Source organism: Protopterus annectens, chromosome 1.part1 (assembly GCF_019279795.1).
Source record: "Protopterus annectens isolate FY-2018-M chromosome 1.part1, PAN1.0, whole genome shotgun sequence".
Classification (NCBI taxonomy): domain Eukaryota; kingdom Metazoa; phylum Chordata; order Ceratodontiformes; family Protopteridae; genus Protopterus; species Protopterus annectens.
This window is the reverse complement of record NC_056726.1, coordinates 724,606,082-724,619,359: the sequence shown is the minus strand read 5'-3', so window position 1 is coordinate 724,619,359 and position 13,278 is coordinate 724,606,082. Positions and strand designations below refer to the sequence as shown.

General features: G+C 37.8%; 1 protein-coding gene across 1 annotated transcript in view; it reads right to left on the bottom strand.

Moving 5' to 3' along the window:
- The window catches only part of GALT (galactose-1-phosphate uridylyltransferase), a 1,193,614-nt gene that overhangs the window by 551,098 nt on the left and 629,238 nt on the right, over positions 1-13,278 (bottom strand). The window contains exon 7 of the mRNA XM_044087230.1: positions 12,972-13,094. Coding sequence (XP_043943165.1) covers positions 12,972-13,094 — 123 coding nt within the window. The remainder of the gene's footprint in view (positions 1-12,971; positions 13,095-13,278) is intronic.

The window sequence follows — 13,278 nt, the reverse complement described above, 5'->3', positions numbered from 1 at the left end:
CTATTTTTTTAGCTACTTCCATTAGCCATACTATAGTTTTGGCTACTATGACCACATCAACAGAGTACATCACCAGAGGCACCATTATGTATCCTTTATATTCATCAGTCTCTAGGCCTTTCATACTCCTAATGCAAGTATCACAGTATTCAAAAGGACATCCATGCCTCACTCCCTTCTCAATTCTTCTTTCATCTTTCACCCATCGATTCACTAAAACTCTCACTTTATTATTCTCATAAGCTGTTTTATTATTTTCCTAGTCTGTCTCTCAAAAACATATGGTTCAGAAAGATCCCATAACTGTCTTTTTCCAATAGTGTCTTGGGCCATTTCTACATCATATCCTTTTCATTCTCCCCTCTCCTTCCTTAATACTATGACTTCCATAATTATCATCAGCATTTCTCTATTCTGCTTATTTTATTACCACAAAATTAGCTTTCCAAATTTTAACTAGTATTTTTCTAACCTAACCTCTAACCTAATCTGTATTATTTTCATAAATAGTTTATAACTGGATTTCGTTAAGACAATTGTCCTCCAGTTCTTTAAGTCTTCCTTGTTCTCTTTATTTCAGATCAATTTTATTACTCTTTCACAAATACTGTCCTCAGTAAAACCTTTTTTTTCTTCCATTCATTCAAAACTAATACCCTTTTTGGCAGTAACACAATGTTATTAAAAACAGGCCACAAATATGGTGCAAAAATCTGGACATTCTGTGAACATCCGTACAGTTGGGAGATACGTCAGCCATACTTTGGAATTTAAAAAAAAAATGTACTTTCCTCGGTGCTGCAGCCAATTAAATCCCTTGCTTCACTAAAACGGACCTGATTGAGTGCAGCTTACCGACAAATGAAAAAAAAAAGACAAAAATGTTTGCGATCTCGCGATGATGTCACACAGCCATGCGGATGTCGACTATGAGCTGCTGAGGAACGAGCAGAGGAAATGGTGAAACCCGCGGCTGCTGCATGGGGGCCCTTGTTCATGGGGGAAATAATCTGGGGCTCCCCGCGGCCGCAGGTTTCATGGGTGCCTAACGCCAGCTATGCATATTACAGGGTGCCTAGAGAAGAGTTGTGGTATTGTATGAGGAAGTCGGGAGTGGCAGAGAAGTATATAAGAGTGGTACAGGATATGTACAAGGGCAGTGTGGCAGCGGCATATCTTTCAACCTGGAAACATCAAAAATCTGGACAGACAAAGACCCATGAAAAGTAGGTACGACTAGCCAAAGCTCGGTGTGCTGATTAATATAAAATTTGCATACAGTATCATGTAACCCCACCCCTCCAATGGAATCGTGGGATACCAACATTCAAATGCAAACTGAAGAATAGACAAAATATTAAACACAAAATATAACCAGAGAACAATGGTGTTTTATTTATATTATCATTTAAACTTGTATCAAACTTATGTAAATCTAAAGTACAGTTTTCTTTTAAAAAAATAAATAGATAAGCAAATTATCAGTACATTTTACAGTTATTAAACTATAGTTAGAGCTGCACTGGCAGAAAGCTTTTTTTATTTAACCCTGTTCCTGTTACCACTTCACAATCACAACCCTCTCTCACCAGCTCATAACTCACCACAAAGTTGTAACGGATCATGAGCAGACTGGCAAACCACTGCCATTCCTCTGTACAGAAATAAAGACAAAGCAAATCTGACTTGTGACTAACTGCTGATACAGCAAACTGCAAAAACTACAGCTACATAATCAGCACAGCTGGGAACTTTCTAAACATGCTAACCATGTAATGCTTTTTGTAAAATGAAGCCTTCAGAAAGCAATATCATATCAGTGATTTAATATTTTTTCTTGATCTCATGGCCCTAAAATCAAAAAATTAAATGATATGCTGTTGAATTAAATACATACTTCCCTTAGAATGTACATGATTATAGCTTTTACTTTTAAAAAATCAGCCAATAGCAAAAAGTATGAATTCAGTGAAAATCAGAGAGTGCAGGACTCTGGAATGAATTTATGATTTTTTTGGCTATATGCCCCAAGCATAACTCTCAACCTCCCATCTACAAAATGAGGAACACTACCTCTTATAATGTGGAACAAATGAGCTAGGAAGCTCATAGGATGGCCAAATTGTGATATTTTAACTTATGGGATAATTATTTTAATGAATTAATACAACTGATTTCTATTTACCATGGATATCCATTAAAAATATGCTAACACTGAATATGTGACAGACCCTCTCAATGTAGAACTTCAAGGAACGTGAACTTTTTAAGACCCCAAATGAGGAACGCTCCTCGTAATGACATTACACCTGAGAATTATGGTTATACTTATAACACGTATCTTGCTGTACTCTAATATTTTTTAGTGCTCCACTTAAGGACACATTTATTGTAGCAACCTGTATATACACACACACACACACACACACACACACACACACACACACACACACACACACACACAATGAGAAGACCTGTAAAATAGAGACACCTGTATCAACTTAGTGTGCTTGTGGGAAACTGGGCATCTTAATAAGTGGTGCTTTTTAGCTGTCTAGACATAAGTGTGTCCTTCACAACCTAACCTAAGGATTGCAACTAGGTTTAACCTTCAAAGATAAAGGTAAATATGAGGGTGTGCCATACATAAGCTGAAGATAACCTCCGTGGTTCACTGGTACCATCAGAGTCCAGCAAGTAGGAAATATTAGATGCTAGCCAGCCCATATAGTTCCTAAAGTAAAATTTATTTTCTTTGTAATATCACCAGATTACTGTGTTGAGTCTATAAGGAGTCCTCAAATGGTAGTTTTAAGTCAACCATTGGTTATACCCTGCAGCCATACAGGAAAACAATAACTTGGTGCATCAGAAGTACTGAGCTCTTACCTCTATAATTTTGCTGGAAGAACAGATAATCTTGTTACAGTTCAAACTTTCAAAACATTTTGTGTACCCCCTTACAACATTATGCCACAGCTAAGCAATACTGTTCTACTGTTTAAAATCAGTGAAAATCCTAAGTCCACAGGGTAGGGACATGTAAGACACGCTACCTTTTTGCAGTACTGCTAAAACAGTCACAGCCCCTAGGAATAAAGTCTGATTGTGCATACTGAAGAGAGAATTGTGTTCTTCAGAGCCACTCAGCCTCAGCTTCCAATTGTGAACTGCTGTGCTGCCATTTTGTAATGTGCACAGAAGGCTTAGATACACTACAAATGAGAAAGGAGCTGAAATTTAAAGGGAAGTGTATACGCAATACAAGATTGCCCTCATTTCAACTCTATACGCTCAGTTTCCAGACATCTACCATTGTTTGTAAAACAATTAATACTTTGTTTGCACAATTGCACTGCAACTGATGATTACTACTACTGCAGTTCACACAGTCGTGATCCTTCTAGAATGCAGAGAAAGTAGTACACCCATTCATGACCGACCGTTAACTGTTATGACCCTATATACACACACACACACACACACACACACACACACACACACACACACACACACACACACACACACAGACACCAGCTCAAGCAGGGCTTTTGCATTCCCTGCGCTAAAATGTGCAAAAAAGCTCCTCCTTAACCCTCCATTTCTCTTCACCTTAATTGTTTTTACTGTACATTTGGAACACATTAACAGTTTAACAAACATCAGTTATTTGAATTTCTAGTGCTGAAAGGGTGTACTTACAGCAACAATAACCACCAGTTACTGAGTTGTGATAAGCAGCCAGTTATTACAGAAATAACCGTTTTCTTTATACACAGACAATTTTTATTAGGATGGCAATAACTAAGGCATAACGAACATTCTTTTTTTTCTTTTTTACTTACCTGGAGCCAGAGGTCGAACTTCAGCCGCCAGATAAGTAAATGGTCTCATACTTGGACAGGGAGTGCTGATCGACTCTATACTGCAGAAGTACTTGGGCTTGGCTTGGGTGCTTGGTGGAAATGAGTCCACTCGCTTGCTTCTGCCTGGCCTGCTGTTCTGCCTTACTATACTCCTGATTACCAGATCCAAACATGAGCATGGCAGCATGTTAAATGTATGTAAAGAGAGTCCAAGACAGTGTCTCCGATAGGCTGGCAGTTTGCCTGACTGAGTGAATTAGGAAGCTGATGCGTGATGACGTCAGCCACAACTTGAAAAAAAAAAAGTTGACAAAAATCTGGAATTAAAGGGGCCACTCAGGAATTCGTGGCACCCCATTATTTTGCCCTCAAAACCAGTTAAATACAGAGGAATTCAGTACAGTTGAGAGGTATGGACAGTGGTGAGGTCTGTGGTAGGGGTAAAGGTTGCGTTCAAGGTGGAGGTGGGATTACATCAAGGATCAGCTCTGAGCCCTTTCTTATTGGCAATGGTGACAGACAGGTTGACAGACGAGATCAGACAGGAGTCCCCGTGGACTATGATGTTTGTGGATTGTGATTTGTAGTGAGAGTAGGGAACAGGTAGAGGAGACCCTGGAGAGGTGGATATATGCTCTAGAGAGGAGAGGAATGAAGGTCAGCAGGACTACGACAGAATATATGTGTGTGAATGAGAGGGAGGATAGAGGAATGGTGAGAATGCAGGGAGTAGAGTTGGCGAAGGTGGATGAGTTTAAATAATTGGGATCAACAGTTCAGAGTAATGGTGAGTGGGGAAGAGAGGTGAAGAAGTGAGTGCAGGCAGGGTGGAATGTGTGGAGAAGAGAGTCAGGAGTGATTTGTGACAGACTGGTACCAATATGAGTGAAAGGGCAGGTCTACAAAATGGTAGTAAGACCAGCTATTTTATATAGGTCGGAGACGGTGGCACTGCTGAAAAGACAGGAGTCAGAGCTAGAGTTGGCAGAGTTAAAGATGCTAGGATTTGCACTGGGTGTGATAAGGATGGACAGGATTAGAAATGAGTATAGAGGGTCAGCTCAGGTTGGATGGTTTGGAAACAAAGCAGAGAGGTGAGATTTCATTGGTTTGGACATGTGTTGAGGAGGGATGCAGGGTATATTGGGAGAAGGATGCTAAGGTGGAGCTGAGAGTTAAGAGGAAAACAGGAAGGCCTAAGATAAGGTTTATGGATGTGGTAAGAGGACATGCAGATGGCTGATGTGACACAGCAAGATGCAGAGGACAGGAAGAAATGGAACCAGATGATCCGCTGTGGTGACCCCAAAGAGGAGCAGCCGAAAGAAAATGAAGATTAGTACACCCACACCACCCCCTTCTGACTACCTTGAGGCAAATTCTGAATGCTCTCTACAAAGGCTAAAAGCACCATGGATCCTGATAATATGCAAGGCTGCTTTCTTGTCAGCAGTCACTGTCTGGCAGACTCCCTGCTAAGCCTATTTAACCTCAGCCTTTCCACCAGATTCATGCCAGAGGAATGGAGAACTGTGGTAATCATTTCACTCCACAAGGGGAAATCCACAGATTCAGGAAACTATAGACCTAAAAGCCTCACTAGCCTTATCTGCAAAAACAGAACTCATCATTATGTAATTTATTAACAAGTACATAGGCAATCTACAAGCCCTGAACTAAAGCCACTCTGGGTCTGTTAAAGGCAGATTTTGCCTTCTGAGTTTGTTGCAGGTATGCAGGACATCATCACATAGGACTGGATCCTTCCAGCCTCTGTATGCCAGACAGAGGTCACCTCCCAAGAGTCTGTAGGAAACAGAAAAGAGACAGAGCACTTTAAAGCTGTCTCCTACTGTCCTACTACCTGGTTATCACTAAAACAGAGGTCGAAACAGAAGATTAGATTAGATAAGGAATTGTGTCGCTTAAACCACAGTTCTGAAACAGCAGGTATATTTTGGCATAATGAATACCCATAATTCAAGTTGATCAGTTCTATTGCTTGTGCTTTGACAAGTTAAGTGGGCAATTTTGAGGACTTCTAATGAAAAAAATGGAGGAACTCAAAGTGAATGAGTTATTTATATAGTGGGATGTGGGTGAACAGAGGGGAAGGGACTAGGATTAGATCTGACATCTCCAGATAGGACCAGCAGTGGTAGGATGATTAAGGTGTGCTTGGGTGTTGAGAATATAGAGCAGTTAAGAAAGATAAATGAAAAAAACACCACAGTAGGTGTTTGCATTTTAGTATGTCAAATAGGTGTCCCACTACATTTAAGTATATGTGAATCAACTGCATGCAGATGATTTTAGAAAGAAAGGTTGTGGAGGTAGGGTTATAAAAACACATATTTGTCTCGACACAAAGGAATTGGAGGTATAATATAAACTAGGAAAAAGGACAGTTAGTGCAACAGCAGTACTGTAACAGTGTTATACTGTAAGCAAAGGAAGTCATAATTTATTTTATTTGTTTTCTTTTGTTTACCAGGAAAGTCTGTCTGGAAACAGAGGATGCCTGGGGAGAAAAGCTCTTAAACAAGGATAAAAAACACACTTTGCCAATTCAAAAGAAAACTAAGTGTTTCAAAGCAAACCAACAAACATTACTTACAAAGCATATCAGATTCAGGAAACACACATTTAAAAGACATCGTGAGTAAAATCAAAAATACTTTAATACAAATGTATAGCATCCATAGTGGGCAGAGTTAAGACTGCACACTTCAAATTGTAAGTGTGGTACAGTTGCATAGTTTATTAGTTACCAGGTGATATTTTGGGGCAGATTGGAATCGTTGCATGTTACTTAAAAGCCTGATGTTGTCTGAAAGTTTGTTCCATGCCTTGGAGTTGGTGACAGAGAACAGTGAACCACTGTAATAATTATTACATTTATTAGCAAAAGTTAAAGGATCTTGTGGTTCTTTCTGGCACGTCACTGGATGAGATTCGACAGCGAGGGTGTTTTATGGTGAACTATTTTGTATGCTGTGAGTAGCTGGGAGAGGGTAATGTGTTGAGGAAGTTTCATGCTAGTTGACAGTATTGAGTGCCATGCAGTGATGATAGTGGTTTGGTAGACTGCAGGTAAATTTACTAATTTTGTTGTAGGTTCTTTCTAGTTTGCATTTGGTGGAGGAGTTAACATTTGTGAATCTTGTTGAGCCATATTGGAGGGTACGAAGGAAAAAGGAGGTGGCAGCTATTTTTTACTATGATCACTTAGGTGCTTTGCTGTTTAAGAAAGCCTAGTCTACAGTATGTCTTTGACTGCAGTGTCAACATGATTAATGTGAGACAAACTGGATAAAAAGTGGTAAAACTCAAAAAATTAAAATAAAAACCACTGGCTGTAAGCTGAGTATCAGACCAATGAGCACACACCAGGCCTTATTTTATTTATTTATTTAGCTTTTATTAGGCCATTATTTTAGTTATCAATGGGAGGATGGAATAGTTCACTTAGCAGTTTGCCTTTGGTAAAGTCTGTTACTGACTTTGTAGTATTTTTTCCCATCTGTGCAGAAAGTGAGACAGGATTCTGTTGGTGCAGTCAGTCTATACAGACATAATCCCATTCTACTTTTAGGTTGGCATTTTTTTGTGGTATATAAAATGTTTTAGTTGGTCTTGCTTTTTGAGTATACACAGAAGAATAACCTGAAAGCTTCACATTTTAATACATTTTTGGTGTTTTGAAATCTGAGTTTTTCCTTTGGATTTTTTTTTTTGTTCCATCAGCACTTACATGCAGGTCCAATGAAAGGCAGTCAAGTTCTCCACCAAGTAACTGAAGATCCCTATCAACATATGCTTTCCTTTAACTTGCCAAGGAGACTCACAGGCAGAATGACTGCCACAAACTGACACAGCTAAAAATACAAATGTGTCCAGTGTCACCAACCAAAGGTGACAGATCATTACAAATTTCTCTAATGCTGAGCAGTTGACCAACAAATAATTTATCTTGAATATGCTGCTGTTTTTGTAATGCATTTGTTAGAAATAAAAAAATATATATTCTTGATCATATGTGGAAAGAGCAATATTAAAGGCAGTCAGTCAATTACACTAAGTATACTGACAAATCCATCCATCCTCAACCTCTTTTTCCCATTTTTGCACATGGGTTCGGGTGTCACTTCAATGGCGACAATCATCTCAAGTCAAGGTTTACACCACCAGATGGCTAGCCCTGTAGCAGTAGTTCATCCGTACCACTCACTTGCACATACACTCACACCTATGGCAATTTACTGCACCCAATCCACCTACTGCATGTCTTTGGAATGTGGGACGAAACCGAAGCACCCAAAAGAAATCCATGTGACCACAGAGAGGACATGCCGACTCCGCACAGAAGGCACCTCAGCTGAGAATTAAACCAGAGAACCTATTGCTGTGAAGCAACAATGTTAATCGCTGCACCACAGCAGCACCTTATTAAGTATATTTAGAAATAGCAGTATATTAAATTCATTTAAAACTATTTTCATTAAAACGTTAATAATTTAATAAGTAAGAATTCTACTTCACACATTGATAGCCTTAATGACCACACATTCACAATCAAGGCATTTGCAAACAGAATTAAATAATAAAGTAGACAAGACAAAAAAATCTTATCTATTCTCCTCCAGAAAGCACACAGAAACAGCATTCAAAATGAGAAACACTAACAGCAGCAGCACTGAAAAAGAGCGACATCATACCTCTCAATTTCTCTGCTCAGGAATCCGGAACAAAGCCAAAAGCATAATAAGGGACACTGACCCAAAAGCAGGGACATTTCTTAAATATTATTGTAATTCACTTGTTAGCATAGCAACAGTTGTTGCATGAACATGCATTTTCTGAACAATAAAAAGTAAGAAACACTGATCATTATCCTCAATGATTTATCAGAAAGTCAAACATTTTATGATATATGGCAAAACTATTAGTGTTCCGCAGGGATAGTTTTTATTTTAATTATACCAGCTTTACAATATTCTGGCTGTTATAACTAACTTTTTGAAAAGTGGCATGAAATGGAAATGCATTTTAACTGCTATAATGCATTTCCACTTAACGTATTCCATACCAATGGTGTTCTCACCACGATGGACTCCAGAATAAGTCTCTCATTGGGTCTACATTTGAGCCAATGAAAGCGAAGCAGTTTGGGGCCAAAGCAGAATAGAGCGGCACCCATACATTAGAAGACTGAAATCAGAACACTGCAAAATGTAGAGCAGTTGAGAAGCATCCTCCTAGTTACAAAAAATAACCACAAAACTGACAAAAGCTTTTTTTTTACTATAGTTACTTACAAATGTTCTCTCCCAACTCAGTTCATAATAACTCTATATCTCTTGGTTGTCAACTATTTTTGGCTTTATTATTTCAAGACTTTATTTTCTTTATAGTTGATGTAGTACCTCTACCGTTTGAGGGGATATGTTCTAGTAATACAGCTCTATGTGCCTTTTGTATTACCTGCCTCTGAGTAAAGAGAGCCTGTAGCCTGCTAACTGACTGTAAGGCAAAGGCCCACAGAGTAAGTACTCCACAACACTGGATGTGCAGTCAGATAGTCAGATGTAGTCTATGTACAATCCAGCATGCATTACTGCACTTATGAAATGCCATGATTTGTGTGTGTGTGTTTTTTACATTTTGGGGTGATTTATTTTTATGTATGCACTGAACACATTTTACACACTATTCCTGTTGCGATTGCTTGGATTTCTGACACCATTTCAAAAAGAAAAGAACACATGTTACATATGCATATAATTAATCATTTTAATACGATTTATATAAATGAAGAAAGCGCAGCAACTTCTACATACATACTTACTGATATTTATGACTGTACAAATATAAAAATATAAGATATTTTGTACCTTTTACACTATAATTATCCTATAACTGCCACTGACCTGATGCATAGATGAAAAACGGTAAGTTATGATCCACCTTCTATTCTGATAATAAATGGATAATGAAATAAATGCTTAAATTATGGCATTTATTGTTCTGAATGTCCCTCCCCTCACAAAGTGAGCTCTCACATATTAGAGACAGGAAGTCTGATTCTCTGACTGGAAGTAATGAATGCTGACCTGCTAATGACTGCTTTTTTTTTTTTAACACAGCATCACACAAGGTTTACCTACTGGATTGTGATGATTTTTTTTCAGCTCACCATTTATTAAAATGAAATGCCAAAAACAGTACGCTAAAACATTTAAACAGACAAAAATCTTATTTTTCAGGGGGAAGTCCTCCACACACCATCAAATTAAATATACCAACTCCATGGTCACACCGCAGTAATGAAAAGGGACCCCCCCCCAAAAAAAAAAGCACACCATAGCTCACACAAATGCCAATATATTACAGTGAAACTCACCTCAATATTAAATTCTAATACTTAAGCTGCTCAACCACCAGTGCAGCAAAATAGCATAGGTAGGCCATCACACCCCATTCCATAAGATTTATCCAGCATTTCATCAGGTCAATCTAAAGGCACTTGATGAAAGACTGACAATACCTAAACTAAAAAAGAGAGTTCACACAAGGCTGTGTTTCCATACAAAGTATTCTAGCCAGCCAATATCCATTCACTATGCTAAAATTTCTTGTCAGCTACTGAGCAGTCAATATTTATACAAGGACTGATAACCAAATCTTCAAGGTGACAACTACAGTTCACCAATTTGCAATTACTTCATTTCATGTGAGGTTAGCAGTTCATAAAAACAAAGCTGGGTGTAGGGGAGAAAAGTTCTCCTACCAGTAACCTTTTTATGTTAGTATGTCTTACAGTGGACATGGAGCTGCACAGTGCACTGCTGAGGAAAAATAGTTGACAGTGAAATCATTTTTTTTCTTCATTAATACTTACATATCCTGGTCAATTTACTGCACAATTAAGAACACATTTGAAACTCAGGTAAAAAGCAAATTTGACTGTTGCAGGTTGGAGAGTAATGTTTAATACAAGAGCAGCCAGAAAGGAATGTAACAGCCAGAAACTCAAACTAGAAAACCTGTTTCTGTACTAATAATCAGCACAGCATAAATAAGCAAGCAGAGTATAAATGGTCATCTGGCTTTTACAGCATAACACCTTCTAGAATTATTACACGTCTTGGTTGTGCTGGAATTGAATCATCTACATCTGCATGCTCGGTACTGTAACTGCATTACACAGTAGTTTAACTGCACATCACAATACAGACACTAAATACTGTGATAAAGGATACATGCATTATTCACACACTGGCTGGTCTATCATATTGTATGCACTACAGGTTGGCTTCTAAGTCAGTTCCATTGTTTAAAACATTGACCCATTCACATCAAAAGTTTCATGTGTAATGTGCCATAAATATTGCTATTGTTAGATTTTTGAACACACACTATTACTATGACTATTTATATATTACCATCTTTCTTGTGTGATTATTAATGTCATCATTATGAAATCATATTTTTAAAGACATTTAATTCTACTGTCTGCCTGAGATCTTGTAAAATGTTTTTCTGTGTTATTTTATCGCATAATTTCTAACATGTATTCAAGTGTTATGCAGCCTAATTTAATATGTAGTACTATGCTTGTAATTAGTATTTTATGACATAAATGAATGGACTGTTCTCCATTAAGTAACTTGTAAATGTAGAGCTTTTCTTCCCAGGCCAGACATGGTCCAGTTAAACTATCCTAGTAAATAATTAAAAATAACTAAATAAAATAATTTTTTCATCCTCACCTGCCAGGGAGGATTCAGTTTACTGACAGAACTGAAAGCCACTATGTTTTGTGCCAGTATGTATGGAAAGAGTAGTGTTAACACTCAGTGCTGGTACCCTTAAGTCTGCTATCCAGCATTCCATGATTTACAAATACTTAGGGCAATCAGACTGCAAGAAGTTTTACAATGGCACAGCACTCTCCCAAGGATAAGTTTCAAAGAAGCTTAGTGCAAAGAAATAGGCACATTTGCATTATGTTTAAAGGAATAGCAAGAATGAGGATTTACCAGATTCTCAAACAAAAGGTGTACTGCATAGAAAATATTTTTTTCTCATCTCTTAAAATGTAAGCAGCACATTAACTTGCAAGCATCTCAAGTAAACTTCCAGCTATATTAAATGCCTGTTCACTTATTTTAAATGTCTCATCAGTTATATAGTTGTCTTTCTGGTAATTTATATGTCAAACCTGTTGTCTAGTTAACTTCTAGAATTAACAAGTTTAATCATTAATAAAGTTCTGTAACTTTCTAGGTAACCAACTAGTCCTTACTGCTCAGTATACAAGTCTGGTACAGGGACAGAAACAAAATCAAGTATAACTTCTGTACAGCATAATATGCAAAGACAGAGCTGTCGGGTAGGTTTGGACTGCTGTTTTTGTTGTCAAAGGAAGGGTTGACTACTCTGTTTCTTACCCTCTTGTCTATCACCACTATGTTTTTCTTCCTCAAAAAGAAAAGCTGGTGTATGGTTTCTGAACTGTCTTTCTGCTTCACAGTGGAAAATAAAGGGTGTGCAGCTACAGGCTGAAGGTACACTGGAAAGGAGACGTGGACAAATGAACCCAGTGAGTCATTGTCATGCCTCCCTTACTGAATGCACAAAATGAAGAGAATCACTTTGAAGAAAACAGAAAAAACTCTCATTCTAGTGTGACAGCAAAGGAAGTCAGATATCCAAGCACTGGGGGATAAATGTTCAATCAAGAACTTGAAGTCAGTAGGGATCGAACATCACATATTCTCTCCATATAAATGAGAAAGAGTAGGTTCAGGAAGTCAACATGTAATGATAGAGCAGATGGTAAATTCAACAACCAGCCCATACACAGGCATGAAATGTATGTTGTATTAAAAAAATTGCATGCACTATTTTGGGCATGCAGTGCCTTTCAGATTCCTACTAGGCTCCATCCGATATTATAGTGTTTTTTTATGATGTTAAATTAGTCATATGGATGTGTACAAAATTAGTCAAGGCAAAGCCAAACAAATGTATTAAAAAAAACTACCTTAACTACTCAACAGTGTTTAACATAGTGCTGTGAAATGGTGGAAATAAACATACCTTCTTCTGTAATTCCATATTAGCATATTCTAGTAACATAGGTACGCCATGCTTTTTCCAGTACTCTTTCTGGGTGCTGTCTGCTATTCTAGGCTCATTGGGAAGGAAATTACTAGCCCAAACCTGGAAAATAAAACAATTTTAAAACTGCATCAAAAGTGTTTTGCACACAAAACACACAAACTTTCTTGGATGCCTTAAAATAATGACACTGTTGTCAGACATTTGGTAAAATCTTTTAGAATTTTGCTCTCCATTAAACAGTTTACACTTCAAATAAATTCATTTTCAATAGAGTTTATCAAGG